At 37.5% G+C, this 22843-nt stretch overlaps 1 protein-coding gene across 1 annotated transcript in view; it reads left to right on the forward strand.

Annotated features, from left to right (window-relative positions):
• Window positions 1-22843, forward strand: part of csmd2 (CUB and Sushi multiple domains 2) — a 240351-nt gene that overhangs the window by 54724 nt on the left and 162784 nt on the right. The window contains exons 4-5 of the mRNA XM_016675164.1: window positions 13738-13932; window positions 18993-19200. Of these exons, the coding sequence (XP_016530650.1) occupies window positions 13738-13932; window positions 18993-19200 (403 nt within the window). The remainder of the gene's footprint in view (window positions 1-13737; window positions 13933-18992; window positions 19201-22843) is intronic.

Here is a 22843-nt window from a genome sequence, read left to right on the forward strand (position 1 = left end):
TATCTTTAAAGTCAGTGACCCATGCATTTTTAATGGAGTGAGGTGGCTTTGGTGTTTTGTTTTTCTTAGATCAAATCTATTTTTTGAGTGCACATTCAAGTGTGTATGTGCATTTAGGACTGAGGTGATACCGTTTGGTATGTTATAGGCACCGGGAAGCGTGACCATATAAGCCCCACATGGGCCTCCTTACACTGGCTGCCTGTTTCATATCGAATAGATTTTAAGATTCTTTTAACTTATAAAGTTTTAAATGGGTTGGCTCCTCCTTATCTACAGGATCTTTTGAAATTTCAAATAATCAGCTGCTATTGAAAGTCCCTCGGACTCGACTCAAGAGAAAAGGAGATCAGGCTTTCTCTGTCACTGCTCCTATTCTCTGGAATAATATGCCTTTCCAGATTAGACCTGCTCACAGCCTGGAACATTTTAAATCACTTCTTAAAACTCATTTTTTATTATTTGGCATTCAATTGAGGCCTGATACTGTTATTATTTTAACAATATATATAGATTTTTATTTTCTTGTGTTATTTCTCTTTTTCTTTTTATCAACTTACTTTATTATTGTTTTTGTACAGCACTTTGGTGCAGTTTTACACCTGTTTTTAAAGTGCTAAATAAATAAATTTGACATTGACATTGATGGAAAGCATTGTGAATTTTTTTCGCCCTTTTCATGTTGAACTGAAACTTTCTGTGCAAGGTGTAATCACTATGGGCAGAAAAGGTTTGGACTTGTAGTGTAATTGTGTCCATTTACGCTTTGGGACTTGAAATATTAGCCTAGAAAATTTTGAGCCTTTTTGAAAGCAAGATGTAATCCCAGTTTCACAGGGAACTGAATCAATGCTATCCGCAATCACGTTTTCCCATAAAACCTTGAGCCATCATATTTAAGCCAACATAATTCTTGTTTGTATGTTGGGCCTCATTTATTGTTTGTTGTTCTTTTAAAAATGTAGTGCCTTGCAAAATCATTTGTACCCCTTGATTTTTTTGTTTTAGATTTTTTTTCAACAATCAAACTTTAACTTACTTTGCGGGGATTTCGTTTGACAAACCAAGAGAAAGTAAAACTTCAGTGCGAAGGTGTGACACAGTTTTTGCAATAAAAAGCTCTTAAACTCCAATACTCTAGGGCTACTGTCCTGCAACCTATGAATTAATTCCCACTTGGACACAATTGAATTAAATTGCTGAATTTCCTCCCCAGCATGTCATCACGGGAAAGGGTTACCTACTTCTCAGAGGTAATTATTAAAAAAAATAAAGCAAAGGAAGATTCTGTTGGCTTCTCTTACCCTGCGCTGCAGCATAGACTGACCAAACTCTGGACATGTTGCTGGAGTTGAGGGTCGAACCCGTTGTGTTTACGATATACATAATAATATATATAACAATATACAACTTGTAGTGGCAAAAAGAATATCGGTTTTTAAAGTTGGTGTGCAACAGGAGAGATGCATTTCTGCTGTTAAGGTTTCTTTCTTAGTTTAATTGTATCTGGCAAAATCAAGTAAACGATGATGGCATTCCTGCTATCAACTGAAGACAGGAGATGTGAGTGCAATTGTGCTGTGATGGTATGCAGCACATCATACTGCATACATCACAGCACATGACGTATGCAGTACATGCGTCATGTGCTGTGATGTATAGTACACCAATGATCTTTCCATCATTGGTGTACTATTCACCGGCTTGTTTCTAAAAATAAAATATATGAACGTAATCATTTTTTGCTGTTTATTTTATGGATGGAGCCCTTGAATCCCCTCAGCTGTTGATTTGTTTTTCACTGGGACTGAAGTCAAGTATAAGATGAATTGAATGTGCTACTTTTTATTATTAAACAGCTTTTGAATCTCGTATATCATTAGGATTGCGCTGGTTTCATGTTACCATCCATGATGAAATACTCAGTGATGGCTATACAGCAAGTGGGGCATTGACTCATTAAAATAATTGATGCTAACGAAGTGCCTCCTCCTTTGTTGATGTGTTCAATCTTTTCACTAGACTGCTTTGATCCACAACTATTCATCAGACAAATTCATTGATGAGCCATGGCCAATTTTCCCCACAAATCCTTTCATATTTTATTGACAGTTCATTATTCACTTGCTGACTACTTAAATGCTATGGTCATAATCAACGTCTTTTGTTCAGGCAAGTTGTAATTTTTTGTCAAATTATCGGTGGCAGTTTTTCTATGAAATTATTTTCTCTGATTTTTCAGCCTGTGAATTTAATGAAATAACCCTTGCTTTCACTAAACAGATACGTTGTCAAAAGCCACGTCAAAGCAATGACTGTTCTTTATTGGATTGCTGAAGGACTCGGAGTTCTGTGTTGCAACAGAACAGAGCTGAATCCTTACAAATGGCGATCGTAAAGAAAATCTGCAAACTTACCGAAGCAATTCACAACAATCATCCCCTCCTCAGAAACATACGGGTTGGTGGTGCTGGCTTTCCTTTTCATTGACAGACAATGTTTGCCGTGCTCAGCTGCATTTTCACTGTTTGTGAACCGACAGCAGAGACCCGGCCTATGAATGATTTATTGGCGGGGGGAAAAAGAATGATTTGTTGTAGAGAAAAGAGATAACTGTGAGGTGTTATGGAAAAACAGACATATATTTTTCATTGGCTGATTGCAACTAAAAAAAATATATATCTTTACAAGTCGGGTACCTGGAGACGACATCTTGTTGCGAGAGGAACTGAAGCAAAACCAAATTGAACTTGCATAGAATAACTGCAGCTTGGCTTTGGATTTGCGCTAAATCTTTAACATCAACAAATGCTCAACTAAGATTAAATATGCATTTAGATGGAGGATGTGGGAGAGGGTCTCACAGTTCAGTGTGTTATAAATAACAATGGTGTTATCTGTAATAGTCAACAGTACTTTTATGGATAACAATGTTGCACAGCAATTGTGCCCTGTGGGCTTCCTACACGCCTTAAACAGTTTAATTTACAGCCATCTCATGGAAGATATTATTTATTCATACCAGAACAGCTGAAGCCACGTCATTTAGAGTGGACAAACATGCAGACCTCTCAATACCAACTTAATTTGCTCCAACTAACATTTTGTATCTTGAAAATTTGTATTTGGAAATGACTTTTGGTATTTAAAATAAGTGAAATTATAATTTGTCCCAAACTCCCACACAAACTCCAACAATACATTCTCAGCTCTTAAATCATACGTATTTTCTATGTGAAATTTATGTTATTTCTGGTTATATTGCAGTGTGTAATAATGACAAAGAATGTCAGGGATAAGGTTTCTCTAGGACAACCACCCTGTTTGACATAATGGTGATTTTTAAAATTAAATAATATTCTAAAAATAAATTTTATCACGACTTCTTAAGAATAAGGTGAAGAAATGGGGAGCTTTAGCAGAAGTTCAGCGCTCAAGGCTGGTAATACAAAAAAAAAAAGGGAGTGACTTGAATTTTACAGTTCTTTTCCCCTTTCTATCCCTTCAGAATTATGAATATTATAAGTAAAATCTAGGCACGAAAGATCATGTCGATTTGAATGTGTCTACAGTTATTTTATGCCCTTCAGTTAAATTTATGTATTTTTTGTCTGAGAATGCAGGACTCTCTAAGAAAAAGAGATGCACAAACCTTTCTCACTGCACTTTCACACATCAACATTTTATCTACCATAACGTCCTCTCTGGTGGGCCTTTACAGTTTCCAAGGCAACCTGAAAGTGCAGAAAAGAGGATTGGTTTAGAAAATGGCAAAGCAAGACAAATTCAAGAGGCCAGGTGGAGGACTTTTTATGTTTGGCTTCACCTTTTGAACTGGTCCACTTCGATATTTGTCCAACCCCGTTTACATTAAAGGTTTAAGCGTTTACCCATACTGGTTAGATTGCAATAAAAAATTGTGTTTTCCAAACGTAGCATTTAATCTTGTGCGACCTGCTCTTTTCTGCTGCATACCTCTCAGCAGAGAGAGCTTAAACTTGATTTAAGAATAATTTTATATATAAAAAAGATTGACTTTCAAATATTTATGGAGGTTTTATTATGAATGTATTGTGTCGCAACTGATCTGTTTTTGCCTTTTGCCTTCATTGAGTGTTAATTTGATATCTACAACATGCATGTGTAACCCTAACACAATGCTATGTAAAATCCAATAAAACAGACACGTTTACTGTGCACTGACAGAATGGAAAGTATTGTCCGTGGTTTAAACAAAATTTTGAATTTCAATTAATGTGACGACAGAATGGAATTTCACTTTGCTCTCAGCTCATTGTAAACGAGCCTCACTCAGATAACATAGCTTCAGTCCTCTGTGGAGTTGACATACGAATTTGGCTTTGTATCATCAGGCTACATTTGTGGATAGCACTCCAAATTGTATTTAAAGACAGTTACTCGTGGACATTAGTAATTTCCACACCTGAATCAGGTTTCAATACTGTGCCACTTCAGCCTTGTCCTTGGTGAAATGAAATTTCTTAAATTCTTGAAATAATTTGATCAAATTATGAACCGTGGATGTTGTGTAGTAAATATTCTTCCCTGCTGTTATTTGTGGAGCTGTATTCAGAAACTGCACTGATGGGAAACAATGTAATATTATTAAACTGCAAAATTTCCTGTTCATACCTCTGACATTTCTAGCCTTTTGCTGTCCCAGCCCCAACTTAATTGAGATGTTACTGCCACCAATTTTAAAATTACATTATTATTATTACAATTTTTTTAAATTAAAATACTAAAAATAAATATACATTCTACTGTTGTGTTGTAGCAAAAAAAAATTAGAATTTTTGGCCAGTGTTTTTTCTTATGGAGTTTGTGACAACGGTGAATTTATCGTGATAAATTCATGTTTATCACGATAAACATGAATTTTTATTGTGATACAATTACCCGATTTTGAACAGGTTACAGGTACTTGCTCAGAATTAATGTGGATGCTGTTTTGTTTTTTGATATCCATATTTAAAAAACAAATAAAAATAAAAAATTCTTTAATGTAGTTTTGAACTATAATGCAGCAGCTGTTGATTGTGGTTAAAATATATATTTGTTTTAATCAATTTTCACCCTAATTAGTAATTACTGCTTTGAAATTTAGCTCCATGTGGCTGATTAGCTTTTCTTTTTCTTAAGTTGTATATAATTACATACACAATTATGTTTCTCTCATTAACTCACAAGTTTGCTTTTGAAGTAGTTAAAAGTTAGTAAAACCCTCAACATTTTATTGCATCACGCTATAAATCTGCTCAAGTCCATATTTAAAATTACAGTAACAGAACCTTGTACCTGACTTTGAACATTTGTACAATGGGATTTCGGGGGTTATATGTTTTCGCTGTCAGTAGAGAGATGAGCCTGAAAAGCCATACGGATTTAGATGGGAAAATACAGAGTCCAGGCTGTACACAGATGCATCCATCTCCCCTCCAAACTTCCTCTAGCCACGTCTCTCATCCGTCTCCCGGCTTTCCTTGAAGTGTCTGATACTCCCTGATCCTTCCTAGTTTAGTCTCATATATAGTGAATGGGTACTGAATGGCACATTATTCCATTTTACAGACAATGTGGAGTGTCATCAGTTCTGTATGAGTTTCCCTTCACACCTCAACAGCTTCCACACAGCAATTGGCCCTGCACAGCCCTGTGCTGTGCTGTGCTGTCTGAGTAGGAAAAGATAATAATTATCTCATCTAGGTTAGAACTTAAATAAAGAAAATATTAACAGCCCATTTAAACAGACACCGGCACATTTCAAGGTAAATTTTGATATACTATTTAAATGCATCTCTACAATAGATTTTTTTTTAAACTTCCTTAAATCTGATTTTACCAACAGGAAATGTAGGAAATGTCCTACTCTAACGAATACATACTTTGATGTAATATTTCAATTTCATAAGTCCCTTTTAGATCATAGCTTTATAATAAACGTGACCACAAACTCCCCTATACTGATCGGGAGGATCTGATTTGTCCATTCAGATATTACAAGTCAATCAGTCAACATGACAGGCCATCCTTTGACAACCCACTCTAAGGATTGTAGTTAACTATAAAGGAGCATAGTTTGTCTTGCATCATCCACTGGAGCAATACTTGTAAGGGATTTCCCTTAGGAATTTCTAAAATGACCGACTCCATGCGATCATCATCCAGGCATGTTAATATCTGCATCGAATTCAATAAGGAATGTATTTCTCAGTTCAAATGTAGCCTGGAATATTACGTGGTGCATCAACTCTCGCGGAGCGCGGCAGATTCCTGCTACGTCCCCAGCTGTCTTCACCTTGTAATGCATCGCTTCGTCACACTCGTTCCGCAACAATTTGCTTCCACTTGTAGTTTGTACAGGTTTTAACTTCCTCTCAATGTGGATTCAACATTAGTCAAGACTTCGACCTGTGTTGGGACCTTTTGATTAATTTGAAAGTGTCGAGAACATTTGTAGATCATGGAATGATTTTACCAGTCAGCAATAGAAATATTACCTGTGACAGATGAAGAGAATAATACTGATTATTTCTTCATTATGGCACGTTGTAGTGTATGGGCTATAGACTGTCATCAAAGTTGATGCTTAACAATCTAGAATAAAAGGCAAATGAAGAGATTTGAGCTAGTTTAACAAGGGCCAAATTGTGACTGCTGAATGACTGAATCAGAGCCTTCCCCGAATGTCAGCCTTTGTGGGGTGTTTCCAAGCCACAGTGGTGAATATCTATCAAAACCAGCCTAAAAAGGAACACAATTGAAGCAGCAAGAAGATCCAAGTCTCGCTGATGCCAATGGAGAGCAAAGGCTGGCTGGCTTTGGTGATTGCATCCAAAAGACTACCTACTGGAGCTGAGATTGGTGCAAAAGTCATTGCTGGTTCTGATAAGAGTGCACTAGAATACACTGTGCATTACAGTTTGTTACATATTAGACTGCAAAACTGTCCACCAGTCATGGTACACATGCAGACTCCTATCTTCTGCCTACTAACACCGCAACAATGAGCATGTTGTTCACAAAACTGGGCCATGGTGTAATGTAAGGTGTCCTTTTTTTGTAAAGTCCCTTGAGAAAACGTTCATTGTGAATCTGCGGACCATAAATGGTGAATTCAGTTGTCCTGGTTTAATGAATCATGGGTAGCAAAATATCTGTGTCACTTGCCTGGAAATACATGGCAAGTGACCAGGAGACACCACGAGAAGAATGCAAGTTGGAAGAGAAGATGTGATACTTTGGACAATATTCTGACAAGCCCTGATTTCCATAAATATCTGTGATGCATACCACCTACATAAGCATTGTTGCTGGCTGCAAACACACTTTCAAGAAAAGAACATTCCCTAACAGGCCATGGCCTCTGTGTGGCAGGGTAATGCGCCCCGTCATGAAGCAAAGCTAGTTCAGGGTTAGTTTATGGAGCACAGCGGCAGGTTTGAGGTTTTGACTTGACCTCCAAATTCCCTGGGTGTCTGTCCAATCAAACATCCCTGGGGTGTGATGAAGAAAGAAATCTAATCAATGGAAGGCCCACCTCACAATTTACCAGACTTAGAGGATCTGCTGCAAAAATCTTTGTGCCAGATACCACAGTATACCTTCAGGGAGTCCATGCTGTGATGGATTAGGGCTGTTTTTAATAAGCGGTTCAACTCCAGGGAGGTAGATGTTGCGTTATGACTTATAAGAAAATGTAGCTGGTGGTTAACATATTCTCCAAAAACCTGTGTAAATATCTCATTTATACTTTATAAAATACATTCTTGCTTCTTTTAATTAATGTCAAGCAGATATAATTCTTGTAACAAGTCAGTTTTTGGCATTGTGCAGTCTCACTAATCAGAAGCGATCAGAGTTGCCAGCTTTGTCCAGTCCATATGTAGTGAACAGAAGGCATTGATTGAACTGCTGCTTGACAAAGCAGAAACTGCTTATTGAGCTAATGCACCTGTGTGTTGGGATCGATCTCGCAATGTCACTTCCAAAGACATGGCAGGAAGAAGTAGAGCAACTCAAAACCGTAGGGAATAGATTGAGGACTCAATGTGTAAGAACTAAGGAAACATTAGTAAGTTAGCAGTTACTAGAAGGTGAAAATACGAAATGTTATAAGCTTTAATTAGACCAGATCATCAAATTTAGTTATGCATGGTCTTTGTGCTTTGAATGAGAAATAAATCAAAATAAACTGAAGATTTTAACACAGCACTGCAGTAAAACATCTGTTTCCCAGTAACAGTCAGATGCTCCACACACCTTTATTATGCACAAGCCGCTGGTTAAAGAGTACGGACATTTTGGACATTGTGCTCATTTTCCTATGTGACTGACTGTAGTCATTTGAAATATTGTTACATAAGTAACAGTATTTCTATTATCACCTATGCAGTATCATGTTGATAAACACAATTTCAAACTATGACTAAAGTTTACTCCCAAGAAGAGTTCTTTATGAAAAGATTTTATGCTCTATCTTTTATATTACAGTAATGTCTGGACTATAAGCCATTTCATTTTTTTCACATACTTTGAACACTGTGTCTTAAACAAGGATACAGATCTGCATCAATGACTTTTTCCACAATTCACCACTTGGTGCCGATGCACAAACATTTCTAACTTTACCCCCAGAGTACATCACAGCGGTAACTAACTTAATAAAAAAATCTGTACCTGAGTATCAACTCTGACCTGAACACACCTACATACAGACACTGAACTTTGGTCATTCTTCTTTATTTTTGATGAAAATAAAATTAAACACATCTCGCTATTGGGGAGCTAACATCACGCTGATGAGTTATAGGCGGTTCACTTTGGAGTGATTTCCTCCTGCTGCCCCTTGTTCAGAGAGTTGTCAGGTTTTGATCACTTCAATTGGAAAAATGTTCCCTGATTTTAAAACTTTTGCTGAAATGGCTCTTGTAATTCCACTACATAATATGGCAGCAGAGTGTGGATTTAACCTCCAGATCAACATTCAAACCTTGAAACACTTTGCACACAGGCAGGTGCGCCATTCATGTTCATGTTGATAATTTAAGTATGATTGTTTTATTTCATTGTTTATATGTAGTTATTGGGGCCGCAGTCAGTAGTTTTTCTTTGAAAAAGGTACATGTCATACATCTGTTTGATGTATGATATCACAACGTGGATTCTCTGTCCAGCTTGCTGAATATTAAACCAAATAAAAATGAAATGCAATTTAATATGTCACAACATTTTTTTTAAAAATTAGAAGTAGAACAGATCAGGATAGTTTTTTTTCCTTTTGTAATCTGGCTGTCAAAATGACAGACAACAAAAAAGTCTAATGCAACCTTTGCATGGAAGTCTTCAATATATTCTGTATACAGGTAGGGCTGGGCGATATGGACTTGGGAATTTACTGATATTTTGTGGTACGATTGTGATAAAGATTACAATAACAAACAAAGGATGGTAGTACTGCACAGCATCCATAATGCCTCAAACACAATAAATATTGTTCAAATATTATTGAATAACATACTCATCTGAAATTGACACTACTTAGTTAAAAGTGTGATTTATATCAAGCAACTGCTCACTGTATATGAATTTAATCATATTTTCAAATGTGCTGATATTTAATGATGCTCTGATGGAACAAAAAGGGGATAAAAGCAAAATTACATTTCTGCTTATACAGTCAGTTTAAAAAAATTAACATCAATAACTGAAACTTATAATTACAAATCAAACTTCTTATCATGGTAATAATTTTTTCATAACAAATGATAAACTATATGGTAACTTTCCACCCACTGTTGACAGATACTGTTCGGCAAAAGCTTTTATGGCTTGTATTTGTGTACGTTACCAGTATGTATTTTTTTTTTAAATAAATATAAAAAGTATAAAAACATCCTGTATATAAAATATTTATGCTGCTAATGGAAAAACAGAAATGATTTAACCCATTCATCCCACTAATGTAGCCTCAGAGTTCTTTTTGTGAGCTGTGTTTTCTTTTCAAGATAACTAAATCTTGAAACTGTTTTGTTCCAGTTGATGTGATGCTTATCATGTAAAGGAGTTTTTCTTTTCTTTTTCTTTCTATTTTATATATGTTTTGTATTGGGACTGAGTTTGAAATTATGTTGTATTGACTAGATAAGGCTCACAGTTGAAGCAAGATGGACTTATTGTTTTCCCTTTTTTTCTGTCTTTGCTACGACCTCCATCTGCCAGGAAATTTCCAGTTGAAATTTAATTACAACAAGAGACCATGAACTTCTAGAACTTTCACATTAAAATCTGCTTTGATGACTTTTCTTAGTAATGTAAATAAAATGCATATTTACCATCTTTATTTTGCAGCATCAGCTTTTTAAAAATGTTTATAATGGTTTGGGCAATGAAAAAGTTTCTACAAAGGTCTACAACCTTCACCCCTTTTTCTGGGAAAGACATTGATAAATAGAGGGACAGACTTGAAAATACCTAGGAAGACAATATGAGGCTTACGGAGGTCGAGAAGCCTTCCCACAGGAGAAAAGCTCCATTGTGCCTCCCTCCTCCCTGTGCTCCGTTTTAAGCACCACAAATGGGAGGCAATGAGGATGACACAAGAAAGAATGAAATATTATAGCCTGATAAGGTAGCTGATGGATGACATGATGGATAGCACAGCAACTCATTTCTTACAGTGTGTGTTTAGAAACGGCTTGCAAGCTCTTGTGTGCATCTGTGTGCCTCTTCCTTTGGCCCATGTGAGGTAGAGCGAGTTGCAATGATGTACAAGAGCATTATTTGCCACTTCAGCAGTGGCATTGCTTATAGGATTCAGACCCCAGGGACAGGCCAAGTCCCCCATTGCTGTGAAATATGAGCCTGCTGTAAAGAGCGCCTCAAGGTTGCCGTTGTTTGGTTGGACACGAGGAGTTGGGGACCAATCGGATGACAGAGGACACTGTCCCCGGAAAGAATGAACCTTGAGCCTAATTCATTGTTCAAGCTAATAAATAGAAACTGGTTTTCAAAATTATACATGTGCAAGACCATTTAAGTATTCCCTCTTTAGTGTTTTACAAACTTTAATTTAATACAATGAAATAAGTTGCTGCTCTCTCAACAATTTCATGCCTTATGTCTTCATGAATGTCTATCATATCGATGCCATAGTTTTCTACTAAACATGCACCAGTTTCCAAGATTGAGGCATACCAGTGTTTAAGCAAAACACAATGTTCTTATGATTTGGTTTAAAACATTTTTAGTAAGATGGTAGTGAAAGTGTCAGTGACCAGAGTTTTCTGTGTGGAGGATAGATTACCACACTCATTTTATATTTCCAGCAGTGAAAAACTAAAAAGCTATCAGTCAATATGTCTATTTTTTTTAAAAGTTCTGTGTGAGAATATCATCCTGCACTATTGGCACATTTACTTAAAAGCCACTGTTAAAATTTATCAGTTCTTTTTTCCGAACTTAACCTAATAAAACAAGGTGTTTTTTTGATTTTTTTGTAGACACAATCAAAAGTGTTTTCATTTCTCAAGCTTACACTGTGAAAATCGTACAGCAGCCCATTCCTTATTTGCGGCAACAAAAAAATACCTGCTGCTCCTCGTGACGAGCATTTTTTATGTTTCTAAACTTCTCATTGTTTAATTTTTCTTTTTGCCTGGTTTTATTGGGCTTCATTTTCTTTTGGAGCTTTTTCTTCAGACAATCAGAAATTCTTTATTAGTAAGAACAGTCAGTCTAGTCACAAAAATAAACTCTGCATGTGGTTACCCTGGCAGATTTTCGTGGATGGGAAAATTTGCATCACACAAGCCTTTCATTTGCGCGGTCCCGACTAAAGAAACCTCAACCGTATGATCTCAAGCAGGAAATATGATGGCACACAAACAGAAAGCCACAAGTGCTCATATTCTGAATGTTCTCTTCTGAACTGAGATGTAAAAGTGCAAAATTTTATTCCTCATAGTTTTTCATTTCTACGTTACGATGCAGCAAAATCTCAAGGGGAATGGGGACAAATGCTGCCTGTGTGCCAGAAGCCTCCCAGTTGCCAAGCTGTAGCGCTCAAGCATTTGTCCCGGCAGCTAATATGCTAATTTGAGTCCTTGTGCATGTGCTAATCTGGTAGTGATGGAACACGGGCCGTAATAAGGTAGCCTTGGCAGATCAAAATAAAGGCTACAGCACAGTGGAGCTTGAAAGTGACAAGTTACTCTATCATTAGAAATCTGATTAGACCAGAGGGAAAGAACCCAAGTACTAACCAGGTGCTTTAAAAGGCAAATCAGTGCTGAGTAATTTAGGGCATCCTTGGTGTGTGAGCAGGTGTTCTGCCTTCAACAGATGATGGAAAACACCTGCTATGAATTCACTAATGGTATAGCTTGCAGCTGGAGTCCTCCACCCCTAGTGAGTCGCTTGTGATTTTTACCCTCTAAAAATCTCATCAGAGTAAGGAGATGTTGTGACTGATTTGCATCCATGTTTGCCAAACAGGTTTACAAGGAACTTATTTCAAAACTGCAAACCACTTACATACATTAAATGGTAAATTTCAAATGTCCTGAAAAAAGTTATGTCTGCAGAAGTTTAACACTGTAACTAGACGAGTTTGCTGTTGGAGATATTGTGCAACTCTTTTTATTATTATTATTATTATTATTATTTTTACCATTAATCTGATGTATATCATGTACAATTTAGCTGAAAAAAGTAGTCAAATGAAGGAAAACAGCAACTGTAACCTGACTGCACACAGGTGAAAATCTTTAATGCATTTACCAAATGGTCTTTAAATATGGCATTCATAATGTTCAACTTCAATAGATTTAATTTTCAAACCACAATAGCCCTGCAGTGAATAGAAGTAACTTAGAGTAAGGTTGTTTTACTTCGTCCTCTCATGTTCAGGAATAGTTTTGGGAGGGTCACTTTTGTCTGTCATTTTATAGGTTATATGTAATACAATCATAAAATTTGATTGCTTGAACAAAAGTGGATGTATTTTTTTCGTGGGTGTGGAAACCAATTTGCAGTAAGACATCAGATGACAAAGGGATTCAAAGAACTCGGGAACATAAAGACCTGATCAGGACAGGCCCAGGTGCATTCCTAATTATGATGCTTTCTACCTCCCATTAAATATGAAGAAATGGAAGAAAATAAGTAGTTCTTCGGTTCCTTGTGACAGTAACTGTTTCTGGCCAAGTCTATGTACTCTGAGTACATAATTATGTCACATGTTATTTCTGGTTGGTTATTAGTTATTATCTGAATTTCAGGAACAAAACAATCTAGCTTTGAATTTCTTTTATATGTGGGTTTTGAAGGGAACTGTAATTAATCACGTCTTTAGATAATACTTGAATACCAGAATTAGATGAGGTTCTGTTGAACTTCCTCATTTGCACAAATAACTGATTGCTAGAGCATTAACTCCCACGTTGCATTTGCAAAAAAATCAATTTATATAGTTGGAAGAGACTTCCAAATTGAAGTGTAACATTTTATCTTTTGCAACACATCATTTTATCACCATTTTCACTGTAGAGGAGGCTGCTACAAGGGTCACAAATGTGACAACTAGATGGTGGTGTTTTTTTATTTTTTTTGTTTTTTTGCTTGCTCGTTTCTTGCTTCGTATTTTCACTGTGTCATAAACCTTAAGGTATTTTTTTTATACTCAGCACATTTTGTGTTCTTTCCTTTCTCCTCCAGCTCTGCCCAGTTACACTTGTGGTAATCCTGGCCAGCTGCTGAATGGCTATCAACAGGGGTCCACTTTCAATATTGGGGATAAAATCCGCTACAGCTGTAGCCCTGGCTATGTGCTGGAGGGTCACACCACTCTCTCCTGCCTCGCCACTTCAACTGGGACGGCTGCTTGGGATTTCCCCCTTCCTTACTGCAGAGGTAAGTAGCAAGGAATACATGAAGGCGTACAACTAAAACTAAACTTTGTAAATATTGCTGGTTCTTCTTTTTTTTTTCTTTCTTTTTTTTTACAGTTTCATAACACTGAACATAATTTGATTGTTTTTTTATTATCAAAACCATTATTAAAAAAAAGCTGGTCATAATACAAAAAAGTCTTGAAATATTTATTTTTTTGTAGCAATTGACATAATTGCTGATTATCTCTTAACTCTTACAAGCAAAATACTTTAGTCCACTTATAAACACACACACACATATGTGTGTGTGTGATTTTTGCTGATGGAATTAATCGTCCCACCCACCCACACACATTTATGTGTATTTACAATGTTTGCTGTGTTCACACTGATATCTTATTTACGGTGGCAGGACCTCATGTGTTTGCTCCCAGTCAGGTGCTTGTGCCAATTGTCCTTCCCTCGGAGCTAGCAAGCACCCCTGCTGCAGTGACACCTGCCAGTGTGCGTTGTCTGACCCAGATTGACACGGTTTTCAGATTTAAAAAAGAAAAAAAACAAAAACAAAAGCAACACTGATTAACATTTTTGCATCATTCATATTTGTACTAAAATTAATTTCCAGAACTGTACCAGATGCACATGCTAAAAACATGTGAGCATGCATGTTCATGAATGTCCATTTGTGCTCGTGCGTGCTTGTGTGAGTTCTCTTGTATCCATGTGGCCAATGGTTTATGTTAGTGTGCCTGCTGAGCGGAGCACTGAGACACTATACCATCTGTAGCCAGGCCGGGAGTCAGGAAGCCCACAAAGGCGCACACATGGCTGGGCACCGTGCGCCAGAACTGTCCCCACCCACCCATCACATGCAGGCACATGCACATGACTGGACAATGCGTCCCAGAAGAGACTATTGTTGGTGTTTTCGCTACTTTTTGTGTAATTTTTTTTTTTTTAAAGCTCGTATTGAAAAAGCGTTGTTAAAATCAGGGTTTCTACACATTGTTAAAAAGTTTGGAATTTGACTTTTGTATCTTTCTAAGTCTAGCTGTGTGGGAGTAGACTATGTAAAACCGAAAGGTGCTCGCATTTCCAGACTATTTTTCTAGCCATCATATTTGCTATTCTTCCATCCTTCCTTCCCCCGTCTTCTTGTCAGTTGTGGGTTTTGCAGATTCTGTCCAAATTAAAATATCTTGAAATACATTCATGTAATTAGACTTAAAGAGAATGAGGATCTCTAGAAAAGCATGGAAGCTTTCCACTGATAGTGTGTCAAAATCGTTTCGCAAAATGACATATGTAACAATGACGTCCTTCTTAAAACGAGTAATAAATAACAAAAGCGAGTAGTTTTGGGACTTATTTCCCATCAGGCATACAAAAAAATCTCCTTTTGTAAAGAAAATTCACAAACCCTCGCTGATGTGATTAGGCCACCTTTTCAGCTGAAATTACACACCAAGTTTTAGGAACTAGCAATTTTGCTGTGATTAATTGAGGTCCCTTCGAGGCCACATAAAAGTCAACTTGTACACCTGAGTGCACTTTCATAATGCGCAAGTGTATTGTTAATGTCACTCCAATTACAGTGCCTGCCCATATGTGGAGGTGTAAAGCTCCCACTTTAGTTTTTAGCAGGGAGGACATTTTGGCATGGTCACCACTTTGGACTCAGAGTGCCAGCAGTGTTGAGCCAAACATTAAATACAGCCAATGATTGCACAGATAATCTTTTATAAGCCCTGCTCCATGCTCATCAAGTTGTTTTATCTGTATTCAATTAAGATATAAACACGGTTCAGCCACAATCTCTTTTAAAGGAGACTTTGTGTTTTTGTTTTTTTCCTCTGGGTTTTATTTTCCCCCTTTTAGCTGTGCTGTTTTTACTAGAAAATGACATGTTATGAACCCTGCAATAAGTTCCCAGAAATAATGTTTCTATGAAATGACGTGAAAGGTAATTACTATGAATATTGTCCAGCTAAAAAGCGCAAATCACAGATGCCTCTAGAGGCACTGGTGTCACAGACTTTAGACTTTAGGCCCATTTTAGACTTGACTTGGACTCCTGGTCCTAAACTATCAACAGGTTTTTTCTTATATTTTTCCTACTGACACAAAAAGTTTAGTGCCCCTCCCTCTGCTATTTGGAATACATAGTATTGACAGACTGTAAATGGTCTTGCCTGCACAGTTTTGTAAGTTGTCACATATTGTTGATTCTTAAATTTAGTTCTCTGTGTTTATGCTTTGTAGGTCAATAGTGCGTCTGAACAACCATTTCTTATTTAATGCCTTTAAAATATTTATGTTTTTTTGCTTGCATGTTTTGCTTTCCTCCTCTTGCAATATCTGGCTTTCAATGGTGCTCACAGAAATAAATCAGCCCCTTAAACATGATGGAAAACAATGAAAGTGACAGCACTAATATGTGCGTGCTGCTGTTCAGTCATGGGTTACAGTTTGACATACGCATCGACTTGTAGAAGAAAAACAATCGCTCTTATTGCACATTTTGGATTTTGAAAAATTTATGTTCAATGGGTCCTACTTGGGTTTTATTGCTGGATTTTGTTCCTCTTACATATGGTGGCCAATTGCAGCTGGAGAGAGCCGAGGGAGTTGAAGTGTGGAGGCAAAGGGGAGAGTTTAGAGTCAAAAAAAAAAAAAAAAAGAAGCTCCTTTCAAGTGTGAAGAAACATTCTTGTGTAGAATGTCAATATATATCTTTATGCACTTTTCTTTCTACATTCTACTTCCTGTCTCTCCCTCTGCAACAATCACCTGTCATTCCTCATGCCATCTTTCTCAGTCTTTATTGTCCACCTTCTCTCCACTGTTTTTTTTTCTTTTTTTTCTTTTTTTTCTTTTTTTGGCCCGTCCTCTCATGTCACCTGTCATCCTCTTCATCCCCTGTTCTCTTCCCACTGTCGGGATTTTCCTCCTGTTGAAAATCACACCCCCAGGTTCCGGCTCGTCCATGCTCGCCCTCCCTTAGGGGGCTTGCCATGGTGACAGGTTGAACGGATGATGGACGGGGCTTCTGAGGTCCTCGTCACCTCTTTAAAACATCACACCCACTCGGACGCTCGGCCGCCATAATATCTCCCACTGACACATACTTACACAGGACATAACCGTGACAAAGTGTTAAAAAATACAACTGATGTCCCCTGTCTCTTTCCTTTTAAGTACAACAGTACTAATCTTCACACGTTTTAGTTGCAACGAACATTCTCAGCACAATATAAGCAACTGTCAAGCAGTGTATTGCTGCAAAAATAGCCAGAGCCTGTGTCTAAGATATGCTTCAAATATTAGGTGGGCCCTCCATGCACGAGACTAGTTGGTCTGGGATTTTGAAATTTTGTGTACAAACATAAATAAAAAAAAGCCTTTATTATTATTATTTTTTTAAATAACCAAAGTTTAATTCCTTCTTTGTGTCCACCCACTTGGTGAATAAATCTGTTTCTGATTCTGAACTGAGATCTGGGGAATTGGGGAATAAATTCAACATCTCAAACTCACTCCTTGTACATTTTTGTTTTGTGTCGGGGCAAATTATGCTGCTGAAATAGGCCGTAGCAGTCAATAAAAACTGGCATGAAAGGGAGTACATGATCTGGAACAGTGTTTTTTTTTTTTTTTTTTTTTGGTAGATTTTGACCACTGCACACTCAGAACAACCCCACAGGTGATGCAGTTTTAGAGTTGTTCTGATGCAGTATTAGTTTTCAAAGCTTCCTGAGATCTGTAGACTTACAAATTTATTCAGCTTTTAACACATCGGCTTTGAGGACGCACTCAGTATTGTTCCAACATGTAAGATATTATGAGCATTATCTCAGCACCACATTAAATGAGCGGCTTATTATTTAACTATATGCTTTAAGCTGAGTCGTTTTGATTAACTCAATCCTGCATTAGTCTGAATTGAATCATGTCCCTCCTTGTTGCGTTACTTTGCATCATGCCCTAAACCTTTCTTCTTGCTGGCTGTAAAACCATTGTAAGGCATTTTGAAACCGTAAAACTGCTGCATTTTGCCCTCTGGCAGACTGGTAGACAATGGAAAGGTATTCTGTAATTCACTGCAGTATTTTATGGTGGTGAATAAAACAATGCTGTTTTGGGTTGCAGCAGATTGCTGTGTGTTCAGTGAACACACATATTTTTTTATTTTATTTTATTTTTTTAATCCACACGATGTTACTTAAAAACTTCCAGAAGCAAGTTTTCACTGAGTTACAGTCTGGTTGAATAAAGCTGAGGAATACAATGTGCTGGGAGACTGAGGGTGGGCAGCTTGCATGGCATAGCCTAGAGCTGAACCACATGAAACAACACAACCACAGCTCCTAATGTGTTCTCTCTTGAATAACAATATGGATTATTTACAGCTGCAAGAAAGAGTCTGCTCTGTTTTTTGTTTTTTTTCTTTAACCGTCTACATTGGAATCTCTAACTGGACATACTAGTGGTGTTTGAAGCTAACATCCTTCCTCGCATGTGACGAGTCAGTGAGTTTTCTGCTGCTTGTTGTGGATCTCTGAATGAAAGTTGTATAAGTGGTGAGGACTACCACCCAATCTGCTAGAAACAACAAGATGCAAAGGAGATTTTGAGTGCAGGCTCTAAAAAAGACACTGCTGACCAATAAATTGCACTGATTCTCATGGGGAAATGGAATACTCTGTCAACTTGGCCTCCTCCAAAAAAGTTTTAAACATAACATATTTGTTCTCTAAATGCTAACAGTCTTATTTAGAGCTGTAAAGACTTGTGGGTTGACACTATCTGAAAAGTTAATCCCATTTAGTCTCGTGTTAATAGGGTATTTTTCCCGCTCTGCAACAGCCAGCTCATTTAGGCATTGCAGAGTCCTAACTAAAGGTGAACTTTTAGCCGCATTAAAGCTGCAGCTTGCGTTTATTGACCTTTTTACTCTCCCTGCTCTGATGCTCTCATTTTTCTGAACATCAGCAGTTATCTCTGCAGTTCATCTTTGGATCTTCATTGCACTGTAACGGCAGTGTGTTGAGACTTTCCTAACTTTCTTTTTCTTTACAGCTGATGATGGATGTGGAGGGACACTGCGGGGCCAGAGCGGGGTGATCACCACCCCCAATTACCCAGCCGAGTACAACAACAATGCTGACTGCACCTGGACTGTGCTGGCCGAGCCCGGAGACACCATCGCCTTGGTTTTCTCTGACTTTCAGTTGGAGGACGACTACGACCTGCTGGAGGTCAGCGGTACAGACGGACCTTCACAGTGGTAAGTGTTCTGCCAGCAGTGTTTTAATCACGGAAGGAGCTGAATAGTGTAAAAAAAAAAAAAGAATAAACAATCTTGTAGCATCTGCTTGCACATGGGCACCCTGTGTGAGCACGAGCAATGCTCGGAGGTGGGTGGGTGTTAAATAGGTTCTGCTAAGCCGGATTGTCGCAATGTCAAGTGTTGTGAGTTGTCTTTAAAACGAAATCGACAGATAACAGTAATTTGTTTGATAGGCACTTCCTAGCTTTCAAACTCCTTTGTGGCGTATCATATGTTTGGTGTTTCTAATGTGTAATTTGAACACTCCATCTCGGTTGCACACTCATTCTCTCAATTACCGAGTCTCGCACAAACACACATGCTCAACTCCAATGATGAAGAGGCCGGGTATCCTGGCGTCAGTGTGGGTCTCTCACCATCTGTGGCAGCTCCTCCTCTTTCTGACAACTCTCTCAGCTCAGGAAGTAATTAGTGAGCTCAATTACCACCAGCAGCCTTATAGTGGTGTTTCATACACACTACTCTTTGCTTTCACAGTAACACACTATAGTTCATATGGGAATGTGCACAGTAATAACTCTACACTGTCGCCTGTAACCTTAACCCATATAAAAAAAATAAAAACAAAAAACAAACACCCTGGTGAAATATTGGTGTATGAATCCCTTCTGATGGACATCGAAAACCAGTGTCCCAACTTTTACTTTGGTATAATCTGTTTAAAGACTCTTATAAGGCTAGCAGTAGAGATAAAGAGACAGTGAAAGAGACTTTGAAGTCACAGCCACAGGCAGCAGTTTGCAGAACAATACTCCCAGTACCACAAACTGAGCTGTTAAACACAAAGGAAAAGAAAAAGGGAAGCAAAGATAACTGTTTACAAAAGACGTTCATATACAGTACCTTCCAAATGCATCAACGACTATTAAAAGTAATTCAGTGAATTTGATTTATGATGATGACTAGTTCAATGGAAGAGTTTTGTTCTTGAGAAACTCGATTATAAATTAACCACTAATGTTCCCATTAACTTGAAAAGACAAATTTCTTGAAAAAGTTTGCTTTTTAAAAGAAAAATGAGGGGCTGAACAACTCTAATTACTAAGCAGTTCATGCAACACTGAAGTAAAAAAAAAACCCACAAGCTCAGATGTGCTTTCTGCTAAAGCCACACTTTTAGGGCAGAGTGGGACATTACTATCTTGAGTTTCTTTTCTCCATGCTACCTGATTTATTTTTATTTTTTTGTCACATTACACAAATGTTTGTAAACTGGATGCTGTGGACATGGCCAACACATTGGATCCATTGGGTATTTGGAAGTGACCCTTTTGCTCACGTAGAGACTGTAACATCCAGAGCAGCTCTTAAAGTCCAAGCTTCTTTATTTGCTTCTCATTGTAATACCTTGGTGAGTCATAAGCTGCGAAGAACCTCAGTAAATTGGCCTATGTATGTGGTCCTGATTTATTTTTTGGTAGAAAAAAAAAAAAGATGTCGTTGGAGATGCTGGAACGGTTCCTAGAGCAGCAGTCATCTGCCTCTGCAGCTTTGCCCCCCTGATGTGCAGAGGAATGAACGCTATCTCTGCACTATGACAGGGGTTGACATAATGTCAGCAGAGATGTGGTGAAAGCTTTCAAGGTTCATGAATGCTGGCATATCAGGAATATCTGAATATATGTCCATAACTGTGAGAAATATTGAGGTTTTGCTTGTATAGCTGCTGGAGAAGATAATTTACGGCCCTGAATTCTCCACGACCTAATACAAAAAAAAAAAAAAAAAGCTAAACTTGACTGCCTTCAGTTATAATGGGCAGAATTACATTGACTTTTGTCGACAAGTTCAAAACAATGTTTTTGTTGTTTTATCTTCGTATATCCCCATGCAATTTACGATTAACATTATCGCAAAGTAATCTGAATCAGAGGTACAATTAATTGGCTTATTTATCGATCTTGTTTACCAAGAAAATATTAAATACATGTGAGTGAGTCATCTTGAATTACATCCTAAATTGGGGTAAAAGTAATACAGAAAATGTTAAATGTTATCAAGTTTTCTTCTCTTAATTTAAAATATGAGAATCTTCACTGTTGGAATGCTGACAGTGAGGTCGGTGGTGGTTTTTCATGACAGTGAATCATCAAAAGATTGAACAATTTCAAAAACTCCAACGTGAGAGGATATAGGATTTATTTTCCTAGTGTTCGTGCCTGGAGGCACCATTAAATATTTATATTTGAAGCAGAGGTTGCATAACAGCTCTGAGTGGGGAAAATAGGTTGTTGTAAAACTGGGTTTTAGTAAAACTTCAAAAGACATGATTAAGAAGTGAAGCTGTGTAAAACTTGCTTTAACGCCTTATATTCATGATTAGCACAGCTTGCTATGCCAGAGTGGCTATCATTACAAAATAGGAGTTTCAGATTGAACTTTCTTCAGAATTTAGAAAATTTAGCGGAATCCTAACTTTGCTTTAAATTGAAGATGGTAAAGACTGACATTTTCATATCCAAGATTTTTCATACTAAAGTTAGATACAACACGACATTTAAGCTGTAAGATGTTCTGGTCTTTCACAGCCTGAACAAACTGTAATTATATCTTAAAATGTTGGTCCCTAAATAAACCACAGAGTAGTTTTTCTGAACACACTACTCTGATCTGGATATCAGCTGCTAATCTGCTATGAATTTATTGCTGGCTCCATGATTGTAAGCTTTGTTTGTTTTATGAAACGTGTACTTCCTGCAACTTTCTTTATCTACACTGCCTGGTGGCAGTTGTGTCATGCGTTATCTTTTACTTAGAGACTTCTACTCTAAATGGAGCTGGTGCATTTTGAGGTATATAAATAACTTATAAGTACATGAGACGGAGCTATCAAAAAGGTATGCTTATTTTTTTCAGAATGGTGCAACAGCCAATCGGAGGCTGCATAAGAGAGCTAAGCTAAAGCAAAACCTCCCCAAAAAGTAAATGTCTGACTATTGTCCATCTGGACAGTGTGGGAAACTGGGTGGAAAAACAAGCCAAGGCAGGTTTGATGGAAATATTACGTCTGTTTCCACTGTGTGCACGCCACACATGATTTCATATTGAGTTTTTGGGTAACAAGTTTGTAGTCTGCATAGCCTCCTCACACCTGATGTTGTCAACGTACTGATAGCCCAAGTCTAACAAGTGTTAGTTCGGGAACATAACTGTAAAGTAGATCTGTTTGTTTGAACCACTGTCTACTTTGCATGTAAACTTTGTGCTTTGTGATGTATAATAACAGGGAGAAGATGAATTATGAATTGGATCTCCAGTCTCATAAAATTAATTTAAAAATGTAGCAGGCAGTCTTAAAATTACCCTAAAATAAATACAGCAATAAAAGAAACCACAAGCTCTAGGCAGACTGTAAAATGGAATACCACAGTATAGTCAGAGGAAGGCTTAACAATATCAAATAGGCTGTTACAGTCTAAACTGAGTTAACCAGTGAAAGGGCCTGGTAAGAACTAGGGGGGAAAAAATAAAAAATCTGCCTCCATTTAGTAACATCCTGGTGGGATGTACAATGTTTGTTACACAAGAGGACACATTCTTGAGCCATTATACCATCTGTATCCACATTGATTTTTTCCCC

Source organism: Poecilia formosa, unplaced genomic scaffold, assembly GCF_000485575.1.
Source record: "Poecilia formosa unplaced genomic scaffold, Poecilia_formosa-5.1.2 Scaffold107, whole genome shotgun sequence".
Taxonomy (NCBI): Eukaryota; Metazoa; Chordata; class Actinopteri; order Cyprinodontiformes; family Poeciliidae; genus Poecilia; species Poecilia formosa.